At 42.7% G+C, this 26,793-nt stretch overlaps 2 protein-coding genes across 22 annotated transcripts in view; both read left to right on the top strand.

The window, feature by feature from the left end:
• The first annotated feature begins 2,461 nt into the window (after positions 1–2,461).
• Positions 2,462–15,756, top strand: SIKE1 (suppressor of IKBKE 1). Of its 2 annotated transcripts, none has more exons than XM_083510736.1 (6): positions 2,462–5,137; positions 7,465–7,633; positions 7,747–7,852; positions 9,110–9,252; positions 10,075–10,188; positions 13,605–15,756. In XM_083510736.1, the coding sequence occupies exons 2-6, from the start codon at positions 7,475–7,477 to the stop codon at positions 13,722–13,724; spliced, it is 642 nt and encodes a 213-aa protein (XP_083366862.1). In that variant the 5' UTR covers positions 2,462–5,137; positions 7,465–7,474; the 3' UTR covers positions 13,725–15,756. The 2 variants fall into 2 exon arrangements, with proteins under 2 accessions (XP_083366862.1, XP_083366861.1); XM_083510735.1 differs by lacking the exon at positions 2,462–5,137 and adding an exon at positions 5,445–5,539.
• Positions 15,757–19,958: 4,202 nt separating this feature from the next.
• CSDE1 (cold shock domain containing E1) overlaps positions 19,959–26,793 on the top strand; it is a 28,676-nt gene continuing 21,841 nt past the window's right edge. For 5 of the 20 annotated variants that reach the window (XM_083508709.1, XM_083508715.1, XM_083508719.1 and 2 more), the window contains exons 1-3: positions 20,040–20,157; positions 24,316–24,707; positions 25,353–25,512. Coding sequence is in view for 7 of the 20 variants with exons in the window: in XM_083508719.1 (XP_083364845.1) it covers positions 25,387–25,512 (126 nt within the window). In the remaining 13 variants the exon portion in view is untranslated. Of the gene's footprint in view, positions 20,158–20,388; positions 20,651–24,315; positions 24,708–25,352; positions 25,513–26,793 lie in introns of those variants that run through there. The other 15 variants (XM_083508714.1, XM_083508710.1, XM_083508716.1 and 12 more) reach the window with 13 other exon arrangements.

Consider the following 26,793-nt stretch of genomic DNA (forward strand, 5'->3'; position numbering starts at 1 on the left):
GGTTTCTTGTCTTCCCAGGTGAGCCTTATACAAGCAGGAGATCCAAATATGTGTACTATGTTTGGTGCAGACTCCCACCTTACATTCTGTCTTGTGAAAATGCAAAAGGAAAGATTAGGTTCCAATTATGGAGATGTACTTCAATGTAACTGAGTCTGGGGCCCATCAGACATCATGCAAGAAAGTCAAAAGAAGCACAGAAAATCTACACACTGAACCCAAGCCAGTCGCTACCTCTTAGCCTAACCTACCTCTTGGGGTTGAACCATGTACACCACCTTGAGCTACTTGTCAAAAAGGTGTAATATAAACACAGTAAAGAAATGCAAGGGGAAAGTCTGTAATGCACTGGAAGAGGGTGAGGATGTGTCTTGATTTGAACCAGGGCCTTCAGCAGCTAGTCTTTGTTGCCTTCTGTCACCAGAAGGTTCCTTGACAAACCAGGAAGAAATAGCAGTATGAGTTAAAGCTTCAGTACTGGACTGAACACTATCGTCTGGACCCCCAACCCCATACCCTAAATCCCTGCCATTCAACACCTTGCCATTGGGAAATGCTGCTGAAAAGACTTACTCTGCTTTGTCTTTTTGCTATAGAATTTAACCATTGGCCCATCTACCTCTAGCTCTCTGGATCCTGACCTGCCTGTGCAGCAACCGAGTGTCCATATAATTTTAGCAGAAACTGCAGAAACCAGAAGATTAAACTTTTCATAGCAGGGCACCAGCAGCAGACAACATGGTGGGGTGAACCTCTCAGTAGGTGAGTCACTGCTGTTTGCCAGGGTGAAATGGTGGTGACATTGGTGCATTGCAAAAGCCCCAGTGAGATCAGTCCTGTGCTCCTGATAGTGCTTTTGCACCACACTGCCCTGCCTGCTGCCTCACCCTTCCCAGTAAGCACCAGAGACTTGCTGCTCTATTATATCATGAATATTTTAAAAATACCAACGCAGCAGTGGGAGAAACGAAAGTATGTACTGTGTGTGAGTTATTGCTCTCTCTTTCTCTCTCTCTCTCTCTCTCTCTCTCTCTCTCTCTCTGTGTGTGTGTGTGTGTGTGTGTGTATTACACATCAGGAATTCATAACCTATAATGGATTTTAAAAGTAAGGTGTGAAAAACCATACTTTTAGCATTAGTAGGTGGGATTTAACTGGTACCCTTACACTCACAGAAGGGATCCAGTGGAGGCATCTGCTCACAGAGGAGTAGGGGATTTTTGCCTTTTTATACATTTGTAACTCCTTGCCTTTTAAACATTTGTAACTCTCCGTGACACCACTCATTCTGGAAGGCCCCTTAACTCTCAGGAGCTGATTGTCAGGGGACTGTTAGTGCAGGGGTAGGGAACCTATGGCCCTTGAAACATTGGACTCCCAACTCCCATTAGCTCCAACCAGTATGAGAAGTGGTCAGGGATGATGGGAGTTGGAGCCCAAGAACATCTGCATGGCCTGGAAGGCCACAGGTTCCTCTTATGTTAGCAGATGCCTTTTCTGCACCGTAAGCCATTTCATGAATGCAAGGGCAGCACTTAGACTCAGTTCCCTTAAATCAGAGAAAAACATCACAATACTCAATATAATGAAGGTGTGTTGTACACTTTCTTGGAAAAACAGCCTGAAGATCCTAATTGCAGAAAGTTGGAGCAAGCATTGAATAAAGGTTTTTCAGTAATACTGTTTTTAAAGGCCAATAGGTCTGAGCCATTACAAAAATGTCCCATTGAACAAAGTTAAACGAAGAATCAAGGACACCAGCTATCACTAAGAGTACCTTCTCTTAGCAAATAAGTAACAAAGACTCCAGTTTCCGTAACAGAATGTCTGGTTTTTGGTTTGTTTGTTTTTAGAAAACATGAATAGAGGCTGTTTACTGTGAAAAGGAGCAAACAAGAATATTAGATAAGATGACATATTGACAAATCTCAGCCTGGAATTCATTAAACACTTTTAAAGGCAGTATTTAAATAGATAACCAGGGCCTGTCAGGTCAAGGATAGGAATCCATGTGCCAGGCAAATATACGAGTCCAACTATTTACAGTATAGCAAGAAAATGAGGCACAGTCCTTCGAGAACTAGGGCAGGAATGAATAGGCTCAGGGTTCTTTCAGCAAGCTTGTGTGCGTTGCAATGGTCAACATAACTATGACTAAAGAAAGCAGACCATATACCTATCTAGTTCAATACAGTTGACACTGACTGGCAGCAGCTCTCCAGGGTTTCATGCAGGGGTTCCTCTATATACCTGGGCTTGAACCTGGAACTTTTTGTGTGTAAAGCAAGCATTCTGCCACTGAGCTAAGCTCTTTCCTAGTTGCAATTCCAGGTTGCACAACTGTTCAGCCAGTTCCTGATTTTCGCATCACAACTAACCTTCCTTGAGTTACCTCCCCTTCTTAACACAAAACTGCTCCAAAACAAGTTTTGAAGATAAGAAGCAAACAACCCACAGCCAATAGGATATGTTTTTATTCTAATCCTCAAGGTAACAAACTCTGCAGTGAATTCCTTTAGTGGGCCTGGGGTGGGAAGCTCCTGAAGTTGTTTTCTGAGAAACATCTGATTGTTTAGAAAATACATTTTTTTGACCCTGGAAAGTCATTCAGAAAACACAAAATATTTGTACACAGTCTCTTAACAGTGGACAGATTTCTGGGCCCTCTTCTTGCCATATCAGTCCTTAGATGCAACTGCAAATGACAACACTGCACAGTGGGATTTGTTTATAAAAGCCTTTGTTTACAGAAATCCTTAATTTGCCAAATTCTAGTTTCTTGGCATGGTAGTGGTTTAAACGCAACATTCCTTATATCATTTTTCTCTTTACTTCCATGAGTAGGCCACACTAATATAAATACGGGGGGGGGGACACACACAAACATCCATGTTAGACAGAAGGAACATCAGCAATACTGCCAACGTTTGCTAGAGCAGCCTCATCACCACCCCTGCTCCAGATGTTACAGAAATTAGCATGAGGCTTCAGTTGAATTCTGTATATACTTGTCAGGCCACTGAATTCAATAGGACATTCTGAGTAGACATGGCTAGGATTGCATTGTTGAACAGTTTTTAATTTAACTATTTGCACCATATCAATCCTGTATTTCCTTTCCCTACAATAGATCCCTTTATGAACCTTAGGTAGGAAATGCCAATCTCTTTTCAAGTGACAGCAAGGTGAGGGCATACAACTTCAATTACTGTAGTGAGCAAGCACTCATAACAAAGAGAAATAACAATTAAAAGTTCCACCCAGCCTTCTCTTCCTGTTCTGATTACAATCTTCCATGTGCAGGACAAAGGTAGTGGAAGTAGAATTCAGTTGTAAACATGTAAATAACACATCCTCTTGGCAACATGACCACTGCCTAAAAAAGCTAATTTGCTCTGTCATTGTTTTTTGGGACTGAATTCTGGGTTGTTGTTTTAAAGAAAATATTAGGGCCAGGAAGATAGACCAACAGGAGAAGTTAAAAGCAAAGATTCCATGTGTCAATCCAATTGATTTTTTTTGTAAATACAGGTTTGCTAGAATCAGACTTTGGGAAATTTGGTATTACTGTCTCCTCAAATCAAGTAATAATTATTTAAAGATTTTTTTTACAATGCACTTTAAAAAAGGATCTTGGAACAACCTACAGATAATAAGTAATATAGTCACTGCTCACAGGTTTGCCAAGTTAAAAGACAAGATCAAAATGCAAAAAAACCATATTAGGGTAACACCTTCAGGCAACCAAAATAATGTGCAAACTTTCAAGTTCTTCTATCAGGCTAGGTTAGGGTGGGGAATCTTTTCAGCCAGACAGCTGTAGGCTCCTGGACATTCTCTAGAGAGCCATGCACCAGTGGTAAGCAGCAGAAGTGGGCAGAACATCAAATGTAAATTTTGCCATTGTACCATAGGCTGGTTTCTACACACCCTCCCTCTTGTCCATCCAGACAAGCAAGAGAAATTCCAATCAAGCAAAAAATACTTGGGAGTTTGAAGCAGGACCTGGATGGTAAACAGAGTAATGGGGGAGGGAGTTGGGTGACAGGGACACCATGGAATCAGCATTGGGGCACGCAAGGATAAGGAAATGAGGAGGGTGGAGGAAAACAGAAAGCTTGGGGACTAGCTACAATTCTTATAAGGACTTGCTGGAATGAAAACAGGGCAGTCAATGCAATGACTGTTACTAGATGGCAGTTAAAGGGAGGACCGAAAAAAAGCTAGCCTCTCAGCAGAGTTGATGGGAATAGTCCTGCTTCTTTTCTCTACTTCTGTTCCGCAGTTTGAATGACTCCAGCCGGCAGAATTTAAAGCAACATTTCATGCTGCAGACTTGACAGGCAGAAAAGGGATTGTAAACGGACAGCTAGAAGGAAGGCAGGCAGGCAGATGGGAATAGGTGCGCACATGGCTGGGTAATGGCTTGCTAAAACAAATGGAATTGGAAAGCGCTGCATTTGAACTGATTTTACAGAGCAGCACAAGCCTACACGTGCCTACTCAAAAGTAAATCCACAGACTCCAATGCGGTATCCCCTACCCCCTCGATGAGCAGAGGATTCTCACTTACAGCGCAATCCCTATACATGTCTACTCAGAAGCAAGTCCTACATGGCAAGTAGGTACAGGACTGCGGCTGTGAATAACGAAATCAAACCCACGGACGTGGTCGCGCGCAACCGATGCCTAGACCAGAACTTGACACGGAGCTTTCAAGCTACGTTTCCACGAGGCTGCGCCTGACAACTGATCTTGAGCCTTTGGCTCCTGCTAGCGAAACCGCCGGTGCCCTTACGAGGCTGCAGGCCGGAGAGATGCTGCAGGCGCAGCCTTCCCCGGTCGCTGCTCCGCCAAAGGAACAGGACGGCTCCACCTGTTGGATTTCCGCAACCCAAAGGGGAACCTCGGCGAAGCGCTCGCCGCCTGCAACCGGAAACCGGAAGTTTCTCCAAAGAGCTATGAATTTCCCTTGACTCGGAGAGGAAGGAAACTTCATACCGGAAGCGGCGGCGGCGGCGGCGGCCGGAGCGCGGAGCCTGTGACCTCTGCGCCCCCTAGTGTGCCTCGGAGCCGGGACCCTCTTCGCTGACGGCCGGAGGGAGGGAAGCCGGAGCGGGAGGCGCGGCCGGAGGGGGTAAGTAGGAGGGCGCGGACCGGGCGGGGGTCGCCTCCTGGGAAGGGCGAGGGGCTGCCTCGGGATCGCCCGGGACTGGGAACGGCCGCAATGCTATGTTGCCTCCTTTCTCCCATTCACTCCATGTCGGACGCGGAAGGTGCTGCCTCCCTGGGAGGCCACTAAAACCGGACTCTGCTTGTCTGCCCTTCCTAGGGCACAGACCTCCCTAGAGCACACAGAGTGGAGCTGGGGGCACCCATGTCGTGTGGCCAGTTCTGTGTCCCAGCCTCCTCTAGTGCTTTCGTACGAAGACACCTCCGCCCTCCCAAAAAACACCCCACCGTAATATTTATTTATTACATTTATGTGGTGTACATGGTTCTCCTCTTCTCTGCTTCATCCTCTCCACAACCCTGTAAGGTAGGTTAGGCTAAACGATGGGGAGTGGCCCAAGGTCAACTACAAACCTAACCTTGGTGCTGTCGACGGTGACCCCTTGCTGGCAGAGGAGCTTAACCTCTTCTTTGCTCGCTTCGAGAAGGAGCCACCTGAGACGCCGGTATTACAGCCACCAGCCCATAGGGGCCCCTCATTTACGGTAGAGGAACATGAGGTCAGACAGGTTTTGAGGATGGCGAATCCGAGGAAGGCGGCTGGACCTGATGGCATCACTGGAAAGGTGTTGAAGGGCTGTGCGGATCAGCTGGCGAGGGTCTTTACTAAGATCTTCAATAAGTCCTTACACCAGTCTATTGTCCCACCCTGCCTGAAGTCGTCAACTATTGTCCCTCTGCCTAAAAAATCCACAATCAGTAGTTTGAATGACTATAGACCAGTTGCACTGACTCCAATCATCATGAAGTGTTTTGAGAAACTGGTGCGCCGTCACATTATTTCCTGTCTTCCATCAACTTTTGACAACTACCAGTTTGCATACAGAGCAAATAGATCCACAGAAGACACCATCAATACCACTCTCCATGCTGCTCTGTCCCATCTGGAGCAGCCGGGGAGTTATGTGAGGCTGCTGTTTGTGGATTTTAGCTCTGCTTTTAACACTATCCTCCCCCATAGACTGGTGTCCAAGCTAGAGGCGATTGGACTCTCCAACTCCACCTGTCTCTGGGTTTTGGATTTTTTGTCAGAACGTTCCCAGAGGGTTAGAGTAGGGTCACACATGTCCACAGCCCTTAGCCTTAACACCGGCTCACCACAGGGTTGTGTGTTGAGTCCCCTGCTCTACACTCTCTATACGTATGACTGTACAGCCATCTATTCCAGCAACAAAATCATCAAGTTTGCTGATGACACTACGGTGGTAGGGCTCATTTCAGGAGGGGATGAGTCCGCCTATCGGGACGAGGTGGAGCGGCTCTGTGTTTGGTGTGGAGAGAACAATCTGGCTCTTAATACGGCTAAGACCAAGGAATTGGTGGTGGATTACAGGAAAAAAAAGGCGGACATTCAGCCCTTGTATATCAACGGGGAACGGGTGGAGAGGGTGGCGGTATTCAGGTTTTTGGGAGTAGCTATCGATCAGGGCATGACTTGGAGCGCACATACCACTGCTCTGGTGAAGAAGGCCCAGCAGAGAATTTATTTCCTCAGACTTTTAAAGAAGAACAATCTGAGTGAGAGACTGCTGGTGTCCTTCTACCGAGGCTCCATAGAGAGCATTCTTTTACATACTGTATCTGTGCTTGGTTCTCCAGTTGTACAGCTAGGGAGAGGAAGGTGCTCCAGAAGGTCATAACCACAGCCCAAAGGATTATTGGTCATCCTCTCCCATCTTTGGAAGAACTGTACGGTTCCCGTTGTCTTAGGAAAGCAAATAACATCCTGCAGGATTCATCTCACCCGGGACACTGTCTGTTTGCACTACTGCCTTCTGGCAGGAGATATAGAAACATCAAGTCAAAGACAAATAGACTGAAAAACAGTTTCTATCCAAGAGCTGTGGCCTTTTTGAATGCTGTAACTCGATAGTGTGACCTGGGAGTTTGATGGGTGTGGTGTGGGTGTGGCTGGAATGTGGTTTGTTTGGTTGTTGTTGTTGTTTTGCTTTTGTTGTTTTAAGGGATGGCATCCAATTTCGTTGCACTTTGTGCAATGTTGCACTTGTGTAATGACAATAAAGAATCTATTCTATTCTATTCTATTCTAAACGATGGGGAGTGGCCCAAGGTCATCCAGTGAGCTTCATGGCTGAGGGGGGATTCGAACCCTGATCTCCCAGGTCTTGGTCGAACACTCTTAACCGTTACACCACATATTTCAAAGCCTCACATACTCTGAGCCTGGCTTTGATAGCTCTTGAATCTTAACCCGATCCGTTCTCCTTTCAGTTCTCTGACAATGGCCTGTACTATAGAGAAGATCCTGACCGATGCAAGGACCCTGCTAGAAAGGCTGAAAGACCACGACAACGCAGCTGAGTCTCTCATTGACCAGTCTACCATGTTGCACAAGCGGGTTGTGTCCATGAAGGAGGCCGGCACGCCTCTTTCACACAAGGTGAGTACGGACCCAGCAGTGTCAGCGTGAAAACGTGGGTCGGGGTGAGTGGAATGTTGTATGGATATTATTAGACTGCTCTGGGTTCACATGGACCATCTTTCCTTTACAAGTATCAAGAGGACGGAGCTGAGCTGAAGGACATGTCTAAATACAAACCTCATATTCTGCTATCTCAGGAGAACACTCAGATCAGAGACTTGCAGCAGGAAAACAGAGGTGAGCATTGTGTTAGCGAGGTAACTATGAGCCCTCAAGTGACTTGTTTGGCTGCAAGGGTTAACCAGAACATAATGCAAGCCTGCACCACTGATGGTTGTCTTGAACTGAAGGATGCAAAGAGCATCCATGCCTGTGTGGTCTAGTCACAGCTCTAAACAGGATTAGTCCTTGGATATGGTTGCTCATTTCACAAGCACCCTAATCCTAAACATACATACTTTAAGTTCTATTGATTTCTGTGGGACTAATGTCTTAAGTGTGATTACTGATCTACCGTAATTCCTTCATACTAAGTGGTGTGTGGCACCTGATGCGTGCCACATTTTGTGCTGTAGCACAAAAATATATCTGGATACTGCCCAAATATTCTTCTCAGTACCAGTTCCTTATTCAATTGCATTCTTGGTGAAAGCTGTCTTTAAAGCTTGATAATAAAATTCTATTTCTATGGCATGCACACATTTCACCTACAGTCCTTTTTTAAAAAAACTGGCACCCATTTCCATTCTTTAACCTGATCACTTTCCCCACTGCCTCCAAAATACAGTTTGAACCTGAATAGCATGGCGGTATTGATGTTTATGATCTATTACTGTACCTTAAACTTCATGAATTGATGAGTTTTTCTTTTAAAACTTTGGAAAACTTCAGGGTGCTGGGGCCAGTAAAAGTTTCAATATATTCTAATTGATGGTTTCTGCCAATTGTAACTAATCTAAAAATTTAAGTTGTGCTTGTTTGGGCTGAATTAACACCTAATTCAGTTCAGTACACAAAGACTGCAATTTACAGCCTTTGTGTGCTGGCCATTAATGTATGTCAGATGGATCGTCTCTTGAGAACATGATAGCGACAGTAGGATTTCCCAAGACTGCCATCCTGAACAGACACATCTTGAACAAAATGGGGCTTATATCCAAGTAGATGTGCACAGTATTGGTCTGGAAACAAAACTGAATAAGTGCTGCACATATATCCAGAGTTTGAATCAATAGGTGAAGTACTGTACAGTTAAGGAAGGCCAGACCCATAAGGAATTTCTTGAAATTTCAGAAAATTTAATTCTTATTATAAGAGTAAGAAATCGTGTTCATAAGGCACCAGTGGGCTAAGAAAACATAAGGATTTGAAAATTATTGTATGTATAGAAGATGGAGAGGTAGGATGCACAAGGAAGTTATACAGCCTTAATGTGACCTTACAATATGGAGTTTCTTCCTTGTATTTGCATGGAATTTGTGTTATATTTTTCAGAACTGTGGGTTTCTTTGGAAGAACACCAGGATGCTTTGGAACTTATTATGAGCAAATATAGGAAACACATGTTACAGCTGATGATGAAAAGAAAAGATGTGGATGCTCAGCCAATTTTGAAAGTGCATCAAGCTCAGTCTGCAGTAAGGAATTATTATATTCCTTCCTTTCTATTATCTTCTTTATGGAATAAAAAGAATAAGTTTTCAATAGCAATAAAGATGAGTGGCTTAGTTGTTGTGCTCTGTTCCAATGATGTTTTTTTCTTGCCTTTTTTACATTTTCCTCAAGAGTTTGTTCTCTGAAACATCTTCCTTCCATTAGTGCTCACAGGTCACAAGTGCCTTCTCTTTGTAAAATAAAGTGTTGCAACTCATCCACAAGGTATCTTCCTTAGAATTCTTATAAAGAAAATTACCTGATATCACACACACACAATATAATTGCAGTTCTTTGTGACTTCAGTATTGTAAAATGCCATGAGATACCCTTAATTTGTTTTTGTACTGCTTGCAAAAATACATACCAGTTATAAGATCCAAGAGATTCTCACCACCACCACTACCTTAAAGCAGCCAGTATGTTGTAATTAATTCTGTCAGATTGCAACCTGAAGATCTGATCTTCCCTCTTAAACCTTCTGAGATAGCAGGAGAACATGCAGTTCCAGTACCTCCTGCCACATTTTGTAACAATCACTCTCCTCTATTTGTGACAGCAAATGAGATTTTGGTTTTACCACACCGCCAGTTAAGGGAACCAACATGGGAATATGACAGAAGGCACAGTAGAGCACAGTTCAGGAAGAAGCTCAGATGTACAATATGACAGCACTAGGTCCAGTGAGGGAAGGATGAAGATATGACTCTTTGGTTCTATGTTCATTGACTTTTCTTTGGAAATATCTGATTTAACTTGTTTTTCTTTTTAATAGTTTATAATTTTGCTTTCAAATCTGCTTACAGGAAATTGAGAGTCAAATCGACAGGATCTGTGAGATGGGAGACGTAATAAGAAAAGCTGTTCATGTGGACAATGACCAGTATTATAAAATACAAGAAAAGCTAGCACAGTTAGAGGTAAGATGCTGAACAACTGTAGTTGGGGATAGAAAACAGGGAGGCTTGTGCCTTGTCAAAGGGTTCTTTCAGCCTCCAAGCCTAAACTAGAGTTGATTGCTGCTTTGTTAAAAGCCAATGCCTGCCTTGAAGTCCTCCTGCTGTAGTCCTGGTACAGCTGATGAGATAGGAAAGCTGGCAGCTGAGCATCATGAAAGTAGAATCTGCACTTGCAGAATGCTGCTCCATATCATAGCCCTTAAAACTGCAACTTAAGAGGCCGCAACTCTTTGAGTCAGGCTTGAATTACTGAAAATTCTGTTGCTTCACTCTGATATGGGACACATGAATTTACTGGAGGGAAAGGGGTAACGCTGCATAGTATGAAAATACAGTTTCAAGTTGGCAATTAAGCAGGTTAATTGGGGGATACAGCATTCAGTAGAACCTTACGACTAGGTACAGCAAGGAGCACCATGCAACCACTGAAGCTTTCTCACATGATTAAGAAACAGTAGTTGAGGTGGATAATCAGAATCTTAGCTTATCCCTCCCCTTTGAAAGTCAGGTAGGTAGCCATGTTGGTCTGACGCAGTATAATATATATATATATGCAGGTTTTGGTGTCTTCGGGTGTCTTCCCGTGTAAGAGTTGGGGTGTCTAGGCGACGTTTCGACGAGGTCTCACTCGTCATCTTCAGGCTGGTGCTTTCGGCTTCTTGTTACTGGAACAGAGCCAGTATTACTATTTTATGCACTGCTTTTTACATGAGTCCGAAGGCAGTTACTGGAACAAGAAGCCGAAAGCACCAGCCTGAAGATGACGAGTGAGACCTCGTCGAAACGTCACCTAGACACCCCAACTCTTACACGGGAAGACACCCGAAGACACCAAAACCTGCATTCCTGTACCCGTGAAAATCTACGAAAGTATATATATATATATATATATATATATATATATATATATATATATATATGTCCAGTAGCACCTTAGAGACCAACTAAGTTTCTTCTTGGTATGAGCTTTCATATCTGAAGAAGCTGAAGAAGTGTGCATGCACACGAAAGCTCATACCAAGAACAAACTTAGTTGGTCTCTAAGGTGCTACTGGACAATTTTTATTAGTATTTTTATAAATTTCTGCTTTGAAAGTCAGTTGCAGAGGGAGCCTGTGAAAGTAGAATGGCACTGTCTGTGAACACCGAAAAGCAAATAAAATGAAACTTATGGTTCATTTTATTTTCCTTTCAATTCCCTCCTTAAGGAACTGCCATGACTCCAAGCTCCTCAGGCAAGTGCCAATAGTGGTAATGTTTCAGTACCTCTAAAAATTATTACTATTTTATGCACTGCTTTTTACATGAGTCCGAAGGCAGTTTACAGACATACAATAAAAACAGCTAAAATAGTTTTAAAAGCTGAACAAAAACAACTAAAGATAGGTTTAAAAATAATGCAAAATAAACCTCTAAAACAGAAACCTTTTCATCCAGCTGGAAAAGCTTGTTCAAACAAAACTATCTTCAGTTTCTAGAAAGTACAAATAATGGGTGCCTGTTATACCTCAGTAGGGATGTTATTCCACAAAAAAAGGATTCAAACTTAGTTTATTAACCCTCATCCAGCCCATCACTGCACGCAGACTGTGGTCTGGGGCCTACACAACCACTCCCAATTCAGATGTTACAGAGAAATGGAGCTTGGTATCGCCACAGTACTGATGACACTACAGTTTATTGTGGGAGGAGCGGGGTACTTTTCCATTAGCAAGGAGGAGTGTTGCCAGATGGCCCTAGGGTCACCTAGTGAGGTGGAGAGCTGCCACCAGTGGTTCTTCTGCCTAGATAGTCAACAGAAAGTTCTGAAACAGGATGTTTTTGTTTGGCGGAGGAGGAGTTTGGATTTGATATCCTGCTTTATCACTACCCTAAGGAGTCTCAAAGTGGCTAACATTCTCCTTTCCCTTCCTCCCCCACAACAAACACTCTGTGAGGTAAGTGAGGCTGAGAGACTTCAGAGAAGTGTGACTGGCCCAAGGTCACCCAGCAGCTGCATGTGGAGGAGCGGGGAAGCGAACTCTGTTCACCAGATTACGAGTCCACCGCTCTTAACCACTGCACCACACTGGGGTATCTGTGGCTTTTGATGTGCTGGACCAAAGCCCCATGAATCCCCCAAGGGGTCTAAATTCAACTGCCCCATTCCAGGGCTTCAGATGATCCATAGTGGGTTCACCGCTCCCCTCCACCCTCACAGCACCCCAGATCATTTGGATTTCTCTGCATTTATGTGTAGGAAACTTGAGCAAAGCCTCCGTTTTTTAAAAAGACCAAACCAGGATCAATTGCTGCAGCCACTCCAAATGGTTGCTAGATATATATTTTTCTAGCTGCCTTTAAGGGAATCTTAAATACGAAGGTACAGCATTGTTGTGAAATACTATCTCACCAAACCAGCAATATGAGGATAATAACACTGGATAGCTTTTGTATTGGCACCATTTTAGTGTATTTTTTAAAACTTCATTCTCCAGACAAGTTGGCCTTGGTTTGAAGAAGCATGCTGCTGCTAAATTAGTACAACAATTTAAGTCCTGGGTTTCTCTATGAGCAGTTGTCCCTGTTTGTCACTCTTAATGAGAGATAATCATGACAACCAAACCAGGAAACCAATCTCCAAACAAAGGATCTGTCAGTCTGATATTATAATCTGGCCATATATGTCCTTTTGCTGTAGGAAAACAGCTTCCACAGGAGATGGGGATTAGAGTCCTGCTCTTTAGGAAAACATTCAGGATTGGACAGAATGTGTGTGTGCCCCTTTCCTGGTAAACTGGACCAATCAATATCTTAAGTGGCAAGCTTATAAAAAGCCACTGAGGGAGTCTTACGTTGACAGTTTTGCTTTGGTATAAACACTAAATCATTGAACAATTTGAACAGAACCAGGAATAATAAGGTGGCTACTTGGCAGCAATGGGGTGATCTTGACTCTCTTGAAAAATTCTTGCAGAGCATTTAAAGGACATTCAAGGTTGGTGGTCAATAAATAACTAGGCCAGGAAGCTGTGTGTGTGCTTGCTAGGTTCTTGTTGTCATGGCAACAGAGAAGAAATACATATAAGCCCCAGGCTGTGTCCAGAATAGGAGTTTGAGCAGTTCTTAAAATGGATGTTAGATCACCAAGCTGGCAATTACCAGTCAACTTGGCCAACACAGGTTTAGTACAACACAACTTGTGAAAGTGCTGATAGAAATGGATCTGTAAATGATTAAGGTTTTCTCTTGCTATTTTTGTCTAATAAATGAGACCAATATTTATTTGTTTATTTACATTTGCCAAGGGTCTGGATTTAGTACTATCTTATATTAGCACTTATATAACTGTCACTGCTTTGCTCATAGGTTTGAAACTGTTTTTATTGGTTTTATAGCTTGAAAATAAAGAATTGAGAAAACTCTTAACAATCAGCAGAGAATCTATCGAGGTGAGGCAAGAAGAAATGCCTGATGGTGCTTCTCAATCCACAAAGCAACTGCCTTTGAATAGTTGATCTCTGAAGCTGGTAAACTGCACTGCAGGAAGGAGTGTGCTTATTTTACAAGCTGTTCTTTTAATTCCCTCATGTCTCCGTTTGGGTATCATTCCAGCCTTTTGCTATATAATAGACTGTGCTTTGTGCATAGCTGCTGAAATGACTCCCTCTGCAGGCTAAGCTTTGCCCTGCTTAATCATGCAGAGGAGTACTCGTGCAGCTGTAGTCCTAAGCAAATGCTTTCTCAGGGTTATCCTTGCTTTCAGAAATCTCAGTTGGATAGGACAATTTGATCACTTTTGGCTTTTCCAGTGTAAGTACATTTCTTTAAAAGTCAGACTTTTATAGGAAATGCAGCAAAATAGTCCAAACAGACTTATTTTCTTAGAAGTTTATTTACTTTCAAGCAAATAATGCCTAAGATAAATTGTCATGCAGAATTTAGGCACTCCCGTTCTTAATTTGATTTAATTAATCGTCTAAGCAGTATTTTGGTTCCATTTAACTACTGTGTACCAAAATTACTTCTCTTGAATACATCAACCAATATAGAAAGTAATTCACAATTATCTGTAAAAGTATTCTCTGAAACCCTACATGTGTGAGTGCAGTGGTTGCACACAGAGAGATCTCATAATGTATAGCAGAATCTTGCATTTAGCACCCTGTCTAACGTGCCATACCATTATGGAGGTCCTTGAATGTCTCATGTATTTCCATCCATTCCTCTTTTCCCTCTCCCTCCCCAACTCAAGGAATCTGAGCTCATGTTCCTTCACTGAGCAGAGCTGGCATGTACAGACATCAAATTCCTTGTAATTGCTTGTTGAGGGTCAGGGGGCAAGATATCTGTTAAATCCCTTGGAGACTCCTCTGTGTGCAGGCATTGCTCTTGCATGGGGAATCATGCCCAATCTATTCATGTTTACATAGTACTGAAATGATCTAGAATGATGACTCTTCCAAAAGCAGCATCCTTTGGAACTTCATGCTAAGTATTTCAAAATTTACTCTTTGCAAGGTATTGATAGTAAAATGCTGCTGTTTCTAGATTCCCCCCCTTTTCTTCTACTTGAGACTTCAGATGGGTGCTGCATGGAATCTTTTTTGTGTACTTTATTGAAGATCTTGTCTTCATGCTGAGTAGTTAAGGAAAGCATTCACCAAACAGACTTGAAGTCAAATAAATTATAAAGTGATTGTATAGGAACCTAGCCAAGTCCTGTCTTCATTTATAGTGCTCTGCAGTTTATTGTGTGTTCTTCTTAGCTGCTCGCTTGCAGACTCTCACATCCTCATACCTGATAGATTCTATGACTGTCTCAACATTGTGCTTGTGATTGTGGAGCTAGAACTGGAGACATGTCTAGCCTGTGTGGTCACATCTTTATAAATGTATTTGTCCCATAGCATGCTTCCATCTTGTACAGCATATTGCCTATTGCTAAAGTGTTGTAAACCATAATGAATGGGAAAGAAGATATTTCAGTGTTTCTGCTTTCTACAGGTAAGTTTCAGAGTAGGATCAATTGCTCAGTGTTGACTTGAGCTTGCGACACATGTCCCTTCTCCATGTTTATCATCTTTCCCCATCAGTGTGGTGGAGATGAGAGCCGGGTTTATTCTTCAAATTCATCTTTTGGTGTTTTTAAATCCTTACCAGTCAGTTTTACTTTGAAGACTGAGCTGATAAAAGAGCTGCTGCTTTTGTGCATTATGCAAACATAACCTAATCAGCAGGACAGATTCACCTGTATATCATCACTTTGCAGTGTTATGCCTTAAATATATGCCATCAGTGCCACCTTCAGAATCAAACAGGCTCTTGTTATGAGCAGCAACATGTGCTCAGTCCGTGCATAGATTCTGGATTATTTTGTAAATACCCTTGAGGGATGTTACAATGTACATAAGTGAGTTACAGAGCTGTTGTGCTATTGTTTGCCATCTTATCTGCCTGCTCTGATCAGTGAATTCAATCTTGTCTTTACCTCTCAGGTATTAAATATGTATATTTGCTCATTTTCCTGAAATAAATGTTTTGAGGCAATATTATATGTTGTGGCACTTTTTGTACCGTGGATAATTTATGGACTTGCTTTACCATTGGCCAGTACCATTGTTTGCTGATTAACCACTTGGACCATTGCAAGTTACGTTCTGTATTTATCTGCAAATTAGGCTGAGTAAAGGGAACTGAAATTGGCATATGCTGGCTATAAATAGGTGTCTAGTGCAACCATGTTTATCAAACCAATTAAACCTTTAAGAATTTCATAAATACCTATATTTAACTTTGTAAAACCAAGATTTATTTCAGTCATTGACAAACAAAATGTACACATTCTCCTTTATACATGAGAATGCAAAAGTGAGCCTGTTTTCAAACCTAATTAGTAATTAGCTTTTCTCTAAAATACAGTCTAGGACACACAATATGAAATACAGTAAGTAAAAAGTACAATTCAAGCTGTTACCACTGCAACAGTACAGTCCTATACATGTCTACTCTATTGGACCTCCTCTCCCTCAACTACCACCAGGCAGCAGCCATTCCATCAGGCTGCCACAGTGGGGGAGGTAGGAAGCAGGGCTCATTCCATCAACCAGCCAAAAGACCAGCTCCATCAGGTGCCTCCTGCCTCTGAGCTGTTTCTAGGCCAGCTGGTCATTGTGAAAACTAATCTTTAATAATTGGCACCCGAGTTGCTTTTTGGTCTTTTCTCCCTTGCCCCTTGTGTTTTGAGATGGGAAGCCTGCAGGGAAGGACTATCTTGTTTTCATTGATTATATGTAAGCCCCTCTGTGAACATCTATAGCTGAAGAGTGGAGTACAAATGCTCCAAATAAATGAATTGTTTTTATTTAATTTGGGTCTTTGAGTAAAGCAAGGTTGGGAAACCGTTTTTAGCCAAATGGCATCATATCCTTTTGGGCAACATTTTGGGGCTTGTGTGTGAGTGAACGGGTCTGGAAGGAAAAGTGGATTGATGGATGGAGGTAAATGTTACAAAGGGTCACAGTCAGCTAGTTTCTAAATGCAAATTCGAGCCCAGATAAAGGAGTTTGACCTGAAGTTCTTCCCTGGGCTAAAGCAACATAATCAAAAGTGTAAATGTTGGTCAGTATTCGCAACAGGAGATGAAAATACCTTCACTTGCCAGTAGGTAAGGTGAAGGTAAACAATAGAATATGTGTAGAGAGACTGCCGTCAACCCTCCCTAGTCCACCAAAGTGAGATCCATGACATGGAAAATACATCAGATATTGTATCCTTTGGAGAGTAAAAATATTGTCTGGTTCATACCTGATCATGACCCCTTCACCATCTGTAGTTTAATTGGAGATGTAGCCAATGGAAAACAAGGTAACCTGCACCTTTGCCCTTCAAGAAAATTACTTTGGGCCATAATGAATTGAATGTGGAGATATCTGTCTATCTAATCTATCTATCTATCTATCTATCTATCTATCTATCTATCTATCTATCGAAAGAGAGCAATTTGGTTAGGCATTTAATTCTAACTTGCAAACATAACAGTTTGTGATAATATTTGGCTTCCTCTGGCAGCTTTCTGCTATCCTGCTAGGCACTGGCTGAAATTACAAGGGAGAGAGAACCTGACAAAGTAGAAAGTAGAACAAGTTTCTTTCAGGTGGCCACTGAGTAAAATTATCCTTGCCTCTTATATGTACAAATGTGCTTCCTTTGTTTATCAGCCTTTTCCTATAAGTCATGTTTTGCAAATAATCTGTGGCTTCCTACCTCCCACAAATCAAGAATCAAGTTTGTCTACATTTTTCATAAGTGTGCCTCTAGCTGAAAATTGCTTTGCAGTTAACAGCCACTGCAAGAATAAAATAACACCTTTGTTTTAGAAAATAGGCATTCAGTTACCAGCCCAAGATTGCACCTAATTTTACAGTGATGCTCATAATGGTTTGGACCTAAAAGTAAAATGAGGTTGCTTTGGCTCATAGAAGGGGGCCTTGTTTGCACTCTTCATTGCAGCAACACCATACACCCTTAAAAATTATCTCCTGAAGGTTGGAGAACGATCCAGTGGCTTTGGAGGGTGGGGAGAGACTACATTTGCAGAGGGGGGAATCTGCAACCCTCTCATGAGTGTGCAGAAATACCTTCTGTGTGTGCATGTTGGGACTGGAGTCCAAGCCTCTGATTGGTTCACTAAAAACACTGCCTTTGAGTCAATAAGGACAGGGCATCTCAACCCGCTTCAAGATAATTCACTGACATGATCAGGGTTGTCAACAGCCACTGTTGTTAGATATGGCATGCCAATATCCTGCATAGCTGTCACAAAAAGTAATTTATGTGCGCTCCTAAATCCAGTTAAGGAAGTTGCATACCATATTTTGCTGATACATAGTAATTACTATTATGGAGTTGCAATTATAATCCAATGCAACAGGCTAAACTAGTCTGACTAGCCTTGGTTTATTTACCCTACTTCTAAGCAAAGTGGTGTACCATGCAATGTTGCTGTTGTGTGGGAGATGATAGATGTGTGTGTGTGTGTGTGTGTGTGTGTGTGTGTGAGAGAGAGAGAGAGAGAGAGAGAGAGAGAGACTGAGACTACTATGTGACACCTTGCACAGAGGACCCAATTTGTTTGTGTTTTATAGAAAAGGTAACTGGAGGCTTCTTGGTGGTCAAAGGTGTAGGAAGCTGCAATTCCAATTTGGGGATCAACTGTAGCTCAGATAGAGCATCTGCTCTGCATGCAGAAGGTCCCTGGTTCAATTTCCAGGTAAGGCTGAGAGAGGTCCCTGCCTGAAACCCAGGAGAGCTGATGCCAGTCAAGGTAGACAGCACTGAACTAGACGGGCCAATGGTCTGACTCAGTATAAGGCAGTTTCCCATGTTGCAGGTAGTTCTACAGATACTCTTATTGTAAATGGAGGCAGCCATTCAGTAAGCTAGAACTAAAAAGGTGGAGCCAATAGGCAGCTCCTAAAGTGCAAGGATGTTTCCAGCATGAACCTTGAGATATTTGTGGTGGTGAACAAAGGGGGATTTAAAATGTATTAGAGGAGGAAATGATAGCCCTGTGAAACATTATAAATCCTTCGTTCCCTGTCTTCTTGTCTCCGTTCATTTTTCTTGCAGCCACCCCATTCATGTGCCTTTTGCTTCCTCTGCATAAAGCATTGTTAATTCTCCCTCTGCCATTCCCCTTTTCTAGCCCCAAGTATTTTTGCAGGGGCCTTAGGGCATGCTCAAGCAGCTATTCCTCTGTGTTAATGAGACTCTCTGCTTACATAGGTTATTACACAAGCTGCTTTGACTCTTCACATTAGTCTGCAGCTGAAATAGCTTAGTTTAAACTGCTCAACCTGCCCCATCAATGCTTCTTACTTCCAGGAAAAATAAGAGTAATGGAGGGATGAGAGATGTGGAAAAGCACACTATGCCAAACTAGGAAAGCTGACAATAGTTATGGTTGCCAATGCAAGGTAATTCCCAGTGCCTTAGGCTACAAATCACTACACATCATTCTGAATTGGATACATCTACCCATCTTACGTGAGGGAAAGGAAGTAGATGCAGGGCTGGCTGAGGGAAAGGACAAGATGGTTAACAGGTGAAGCTTATTCCTGCATGGAAATGGGTATAGCTTCCACTGCTGAATCTCCTGTCTGTTGTGCAGCTGCTTAGAAGTACAAGAGGCATGCAAGAAAATAAAAAGTGGTAGTCCTAGACTGCGGCCTGGAAACTGCCTGCATTGTAGGTATGTGAAATTATGCGGTGGGGTGGGGTGGGGTAGGTGGTGCTAGCAGCCATCCATATGCCTGCAGACATTGGGCATCCTGGCACTGGGGCTAATAGCCATAGGCATCTGATTGGCCAATATTGGAACAGGATGCTGGGCTAGATGGGCTGCTGGCCTGATCCAACCGGCTCTTGCGTGAGGGATGGTGGGAATTGGGAGTCCAGTCCAGCAACATCTGGAGGGTCACAGGTTTTCCGTCCCTGCTGCAAAACAACTGGACAGTTCACATCTTTCCGCGGAGGGTTTGCAATGTTATTGTGTCATTGTGCTGGTTTGATTAGGTGCCTTCCGTTTGCCGGGCTCATGGTTCTCATGACCTTTGTTACACATACACCCAACTTTTTCATATTTTGTAATAAAGATGCAATTCGTGCATCTCAATACTGCACGGCGTCCCTTTAAGCAGCGGCTGCCCTGAAAGGCGGCCAATAAGTAAACAGAGAGCAAAGGCGCGCATGCGCTTTTGCGCGGCTACTTATCCCGAAGCCTCCCTTAGAGTCCGAGCTCCCGCTTCCACCCCCCGCTCGGCCTTGCTGCGCACGCGCGGAACCGCCCTCCTCTCTGCCCGCGAGTCTCGCGAGAAGCCGGGATTTATTCCTACGTGCTGTGCCGTGCTGCTCATGGCGGCGCTGGAGCGGGGGCGCTGAGCTGTTGGGGTAAGTGGGGTTGTCCCTGCCGGGAGGCCGGCAGCCTCCTCTGCCCGCCCGGCGCGACCTTGACGGTGGCGGGCAGGGAGAGCCGAGGGGGCTTGGAATGTCGCCTGTCACTCTGTCCCAGGGACCAACGGTCTAGCGCGGGGGGAACCCCTCCCCCACCCGCCGTGTGCCCTGCTCGTTTGACAGACGGGCGCAAAGAGGCGGGGGGGGCGGGAAGGGAAGGAGAAGCGAGAGAAAGGGAACCTTGCTGGGCCGAGCGGGCTCCCTCGCTCTCTTCTCTCCCCAGCTTCCGTTTGTCTCCAGGCAGGGGCCTAAAGAGAGGGAGGGAAAGGGAGCGGACTGGTGGGCCCGAACCCCGACATCACTACGGCTCCCAATGTGCACCGCGCGACTTGCCTTCCCTCGCAGGGGCCGCTGGGGCTTGGAGTTCAGGGGCGCGGTGCTCTAGGCGGCCGCGGCGATGGAAAGCACTCCAACTCCCGGCGCGGCGGCTGTAAGCTGCGCGGCCACTGGGCCTTCTGGGGGGTGGAGTCCTGGCACCTCGTCTTCGGCGGAGCGGAGTGGGAGACGGGAACTACCTCTCCCGGCATGCAGCGTGCGGGTGCGGGGAGGGGAAGAGGAGGTCAATCTTCCTTTGTGTGAGGGGGAGCGGTCGCCATTTTCCTTCTCTCCCTCGCTCTACCCCCACCGCGCCTCAGCCTCGAGAGAGGGGCAGATAGTGGACACGCCCCAGGCGCCTGAGGGGAAGAACGTGCCCGTCGGTGTAACCGGCCGGAGGGGCGCCCAGGGCTATATTCCGGCCTTGGCTCGCCCCCAGGCGCAGCAGGGCTGGGGCTTTGGGTTTCCGCATCCTTTCCTTTTCGGATGCGGACCCCCGCCCCGCAAGCGTTAGATCACCCCTCAGTAGTAGGAGCCACCATCTTGCTGCCTCAGTGCCATGTGCTGTGGCTTTCTTTAATGTGATGCTGCGGCACAGGGTGGAATGGCCACCCGTAGCTCCTTTCGGTCATGTGGACAGCGGTAACGAAGCTGAGGAAACAGACGATTGTCTGGCACCGCTCTGCGGTCGTCAGAAATCCGTTTTGAGTGCTAACCGTACAACTAGGCAATTCCATTCATTTGCTGCAATATAAAACTATAAAGGCATTGTAATCGTGCATTCAGATCTCAGAGCAATATTTTGAGGCTTTCTTCAATTATTATTACATACTGCCTAACCAACATATTTGCCCTTTAGGTTATAAGCATTAAATATGGGTGTAGTCTGATCCGTAAGCCCCCTTTAAGAATAAAGCCTTCTTAATTCTATTGATGCCTTTGATTTGCTGGTGACTTTGTCTCCAAACGATGACTATATTTGCTGATTTACTCAGTGGGAAAGGGGTATATAACAATACTGAATTCATAAAAGCGATATTGAGTTGCAGTGCACTCCCCTGTGTGTTCATATATATATATACACACTTGGGAGTAAACCCGCTAAATTTGGTGGTCCTTTATCCTAAGTATATATGCATGGTTACAGCTCAAACCCATACACGTCTGTTCATTAGGATTTGCACTCAAAAATTATGTTTAGGATTGCATTCAGCCTCCTGTATAATTTCCTTTAATTACTGCTATCTCTTAATTGCATGTGGATTCTTCTGATCTTGATTACCAATATTCTTTTTAGCTGATACCAAACAATGTTTTCAAAGACAAAACTCTTTGGTAGATGTCTCTGGAAACATGTAGCAATGCCTTGTTAGTGTTGCAATCTAAATATGGCTGCCACAGCTTACATCTGTTGTGTAGACAATGTACAGAAAACTTGACTCATGTCAACAAAGTACAAAAAAAACCACAAAGATCACTTAAGTCATAAGGGGGGAATACAATTGAACTTGCTTTTTACTGTGCCTAACTTGAGCTAATCCTTTGTGGATTTATGTGTTATCCCAGAGTCTGCTGCATTGGAGGCTTGGCAGCTGCACTGGGTGTTTGCCATTGGGAGGAGTATTTATAGCAGCTGAGCTGAAAAGTAAAGAATTTAAAGCACAGACATACACACTACTGATTTCACTGAACTACAGTCCAATGCTTCACAACATGGGAGGATCAACATATTTTGCCACCAAGTACAGGGAATAGTTAGGTTTAAACTGATTTAGAAGCAAGCCCCTCTGAGCTTGGGAGTTCTGTGTAAAATATGCATAGGAATTAAGACTACATTCAGTGGAATAGGCACTCTTAAGCATGCTTATGTTGAAGTAACAACTTTGTTTTAGTCTAATTTCAAGGATGTGCTTAGTAGTACAGCATAACAGCATTCTAGATTACACCAGCTAAGCTAACCTGGTTCTGTTCTTACAAAAATGTTCAATTTTCTTATCCTGCATGCTGACCTTCCTACTTTGATTGGCTAGGAGAGATTTGGGATGTTCCTTTTTTGCCTTACTAAGTTTCTTGGACTGTTTTTAACTGTGCTAACTGTACATCAGCAATAATATATGGAAACACTTACTATTCAAGAGATGTTGTCTTTCCTCCATAATATGTTGTCTTTCCCCAAAACATTGTGGGTTAGGAAAGACTACAGAAGTATAAAAACAAAGATGTGGGGTTTTTTGTTTTTTTTAAAAACTATTTACTCATGTTCTCTAGCTCTTTCTGCTCATTCCCCTCTCAAGATCACAATCCTTTTTCACTCTCCTTCCCTTTATGTTAACTGGCTCAGCTGTTGCACAGCATCATTCTGCATTCCATGTCCAGTGAAGTTTGGATGCTGAAAAAAATTATCACTAGGGTCAGATTTATCTATCCGTTACTGCATCATCCTGACTCTGTCATATAGGAAAAGAAATATGTAGCCCCTTCATTAATGAGAAAATACGTTACATAGGTCTGTTGATTATTTATTAATTATTAGTGTATTATAAAGACAAAGTAATAAAAGCTAGTTAAAAACCATAATTAAAATACACCAAAACATATGTCTAGAGACAATGAAGACAATGAAACAAACACTAATAGTTGTACTGCTGGATAAGTGTTTAATGGTTATTGTATTTGTTTAAAAACCAATTAAAAATTGTGTGGTTTGGTTTAGTTTTTTAAAAAAACTCATTAAAACCAGCAGTAAAATACAGTTTGCCATGGCAGTGGCCCAGTGGTCAGTATTGTCTACACCTTAGTTTTCAAAGTCCTGTTTAAATAGGAAGGTCCTGGCCTGCCAGTGGAAGAGGAAGCCAGTCTAACTTCTCTTGGGTGGGAATCCCATAATATGGGAGCAGGCTCAGAAAAGGCTCTCTTGTGTCTCCACCAACCATGTTGATGGAACTGAGAGAAGGTGTTCACCTGAGATTCTTAGCACCCAGGCAAGTTTGTGTGTGGAATGTACTGTTTCTTCCTAGTGCATTGGGTTTGGAAACAAATTAAAATACACAACTTAAAATGTAACTTTTGCATTTGTCTTCTTCTATAACTGGCAGGCTCAGGATGAAAAACAAATGAAAACAAAAATATACTTCCATGTTTCAACTCTTAAATCTTTTAGCAGTGTTCTTTGGTATTGGCCCAGATAAACTGCAGGGACTGGTTTGGACAAGCAGCTTACAGCTAATTTTTGTGCTACCTGCATAGTTATGCTGCTTGTTGATATTATATAATAGCTTTAAATATTACAAATTATTGTACTGTTACGTTAGAGCATGATAATATCAACATTTTTAGATTACCATACTGCTTTCCTAGAAAGCAAGTAAAAGTTCGTTTTCGAAAGAAATAGACATTTCACATATGCTTTTGCATATCTGTGGTGATTCGTGTTTGTCTCTGATCTCTATTCCTGAAGCAACAGGAGTTTATATTCTAGTTGTGAAAATGTTCATGACTCAAATACATGCTTATAAACGTATTGAAACTGGTTAAAAATGCCTGATCAGTATATAAGCATTAGAATTTACTGGTAATTTCTGAGATTCTAACCACATGTTATGTTCAGTGCAATTTAGGATTTGAGCTTAGTAAAAAGGTAGAAGCTTTTTTCAAGCATTAGTAAAACCTTGGAGTTGTGAGAAAGATCTGCGCAGAAGGATGGGATCACATCTGTTAAGTGTCCAAAATGTCTAAAAGTTGTGGCATAATAGACTTCTTATTTGTTTGTTTTCTCTCCAGTATGAAGTGTAACAGAACAGAATTTACCACCTGAAACTGCTGCTTCAAGTTCAGATCAGGAAAGGAACACATCACATCGTAACAACAAAACAAGACCAAAGAAGAGTAAAATTTACACTGAAGACACAACACTTGATCTGAAACAAGAAGTTTGTGCCTACTCAACAGCTTCAAAAGAGCACGTCCCAACGCTGCTAGTAGTCTTTGTTTTCTTCAGTGCTGTGCTGAAACTGCCCAGTGCAGCACCAGTTATTCCTTATTAGCTTGATAGATCACTTGTCTCTTGCTATCTCTTTTTTTTAACAATAGCAATCTTCAAACTTTGAAACGTGTGCTGAAACGAAGAATTCGCGAATACTACTGAAAGTGCAATATTAGAATATCACTGCGAGGTTGGTGCATGTACTCGTTAAAACAGTAATAGATACTGGAATTAAAACTACTGTTTGACATGAGTTTAAATAATGCTTTTATTTAAATCCTGACTGCCTTCATTTGGTCAGAATATCAAAAGCAGAGCTAACATCTGGCTGTGGTGCTTATGTTTTTAAATGATTCGAGTTCATCAGTATTGCCATTTGGTTATATTTGCTGAGCTAACTGTGGAATGCAATCTTATCATTGTAGCTATTTCATTAAGCTTTCTGCTACTATTTTCCAGTTTCTCCCTTTTGAAATCAGTTTACTCTAATGCTATAAGTCTGGATCTCAAACTTTCTCCATATCCTTCTCCCAATTACTAGTATCGGTCAGTGAGTCTCCATTTCATAAGCTGATAGGTTTAAATGTTAATTGTCTGCTATAAGGACAGCTGAATTAATAGTAACCATGAGTTCAGTTAGCATCCAGCTTCTGCTCTCCATTTCAGAACCCCTCTTGAGGTAAAATAAAGCTATTAAATGCTTCCTTAACTAGCACATCAATCCCTTCTTGTCTTAATATGTTAGGAGGCTGCCAGAATGGCAGCTTTTTATGACACTGGATAAGTGGCAGATATACATTGACAAGGTTGTCTTGTTTGATTTTGTTATATGCAGCATTATAAAATTAAGTTGAAACAGGCGTAAAAATATGGCAAGCACCTGGAAAGAATTTGTTGAATTTTCCATGCCGTCTTCTCCCCCTACTGCATACGTTAGTGCCAACCTGGGCAATGCATCTCCAGTCGGACTGAATTTATCACCTTATGGCCAATCAGTAAGTTCTTTTGCCATACTAGCAATATTCTTAAGGGTAAAGCCAAGCTAGCTCAGATGGTGTGATGCAACAACCTCCTTTGAGCAAAAAAAATAATGTGGCCAGTTTGCAGATTACTAGCAGAAATGTCTGCTCATTTTGGAACCTCTTATTAAACAAAGCATCCTATAACCATGCCAAAGTGCAGTGAGCAGGCTAAAACACTCTTAATTTGACAGTTTCAGTTTGAAAATCATTTCACACTCACTCCTCATTCCCAACCATTCTTTTCATTGGTCATTGTACCAGGCCTAGTTCCTGTTTCAGGGCAATTGGTTACCTCTCCAGCTGTTTAAAAATCAAAACTACCCTAATACTTAGATCATTTTGGGTTTCTTTTGTTATTTCTCTGGAAAACCCTAAACAGAGAGATCCAAAGCTTCCTTCAAATGGCCAAAGGCAGCCGATTCAAATTTTGAGCCTTTTTGAAAATGAGCAGAGTATACGTCTGCCAAATTTTCTTGTCTGTGACAACTCAATGTCTAGCTGGAATACGGTTGATAGCTAGTTAGTTGAAACATGTCCATCCTTAGCCTTTACTAGCATGGAAATTGTTCAGGGGTTCTCCCCAAAAGCCTGTAAGATTGGCAGCGAACTACTAAGTTTAAAAGTTTATGTCCTTGAGACAATGTGTTTGTTCTCATGTCTAGCATAGTTAAATGCTGGGGAAGGGGCTCTCTTCAATCCTCTCTTCAATCCTCCTAAAGACTTGTTTATTGCTCAATAATGAAATGAAAAAGTAGTTGTGATGCCATAAAACATAATTAGGCAAAATTCTCAAGCCTCAATAATTATTTCAAAATAATTGAGGGCTGCTGAAATGGAATTATAAGTGCAGCCCAGAAAAGGGTCATAGCACAGTGGAAGAGCACATACTTTCCCATATACAAGGTCCCAGGCTCAATCCCTGGCAGCTTCAGTTAAAAAGCCCTTTCAACAGGGCTGAGTAAGACCTTTGTTTTAAATAACATTCAGCAGCTGCTGATCAGTAGCACTGAGCTAGATGGACTAATATTCTGATACTTTATAATGCAAATAATATTCTTAAAATAAGGAAAAAAATCCAGGGGGGAAAGCTTCTAAAATCTCTTGTTCATTGCCCTAAAAACCCTGAAAATGACTGCTACTGTACATCAGTGTAGGAATTTCTTTCCTGTATTATGGATTTGACATAGTAAACAGTAAACCAGCAACTGTTCATGAATACAATACTAGTGCAACATGCTCTGTAGAATAGAGGCC

Source organism: Podarcis liolepis (assembly GCF_965112155.1).
Source record: "Podarcis liolepis genome assembly, chromosome: 6".
NCBI lineage: Eukaryota > Metazoa > Chordata > Lepidosauria > Squamata > Lacertidae > Podarcis > Podarcis liolepis.

Coding starts and splice junctions, on each gene's coding strand:
- SIKE1 (XM_083510735.1), top strand. CDS start 5,484: ATGTGGTGTACATGGTTCTCCTCTTCTCTGCTTCATCCTCTCCACAAC. Junction 7,634..7,746: donor GCACGCCTCTTTCACACAAG/GTGAGTACGGAC, acceptor TTCCTTTACAAG/TATCAAGAGGACGGAGCTGA. Junction 7,853..9,109: donor CTTGCAGCAGGAAAACAGAG/GTGAGCATTGTG, acceptor TATATTTTTCAG/AACTGTGGGTTTCTTTGGAA.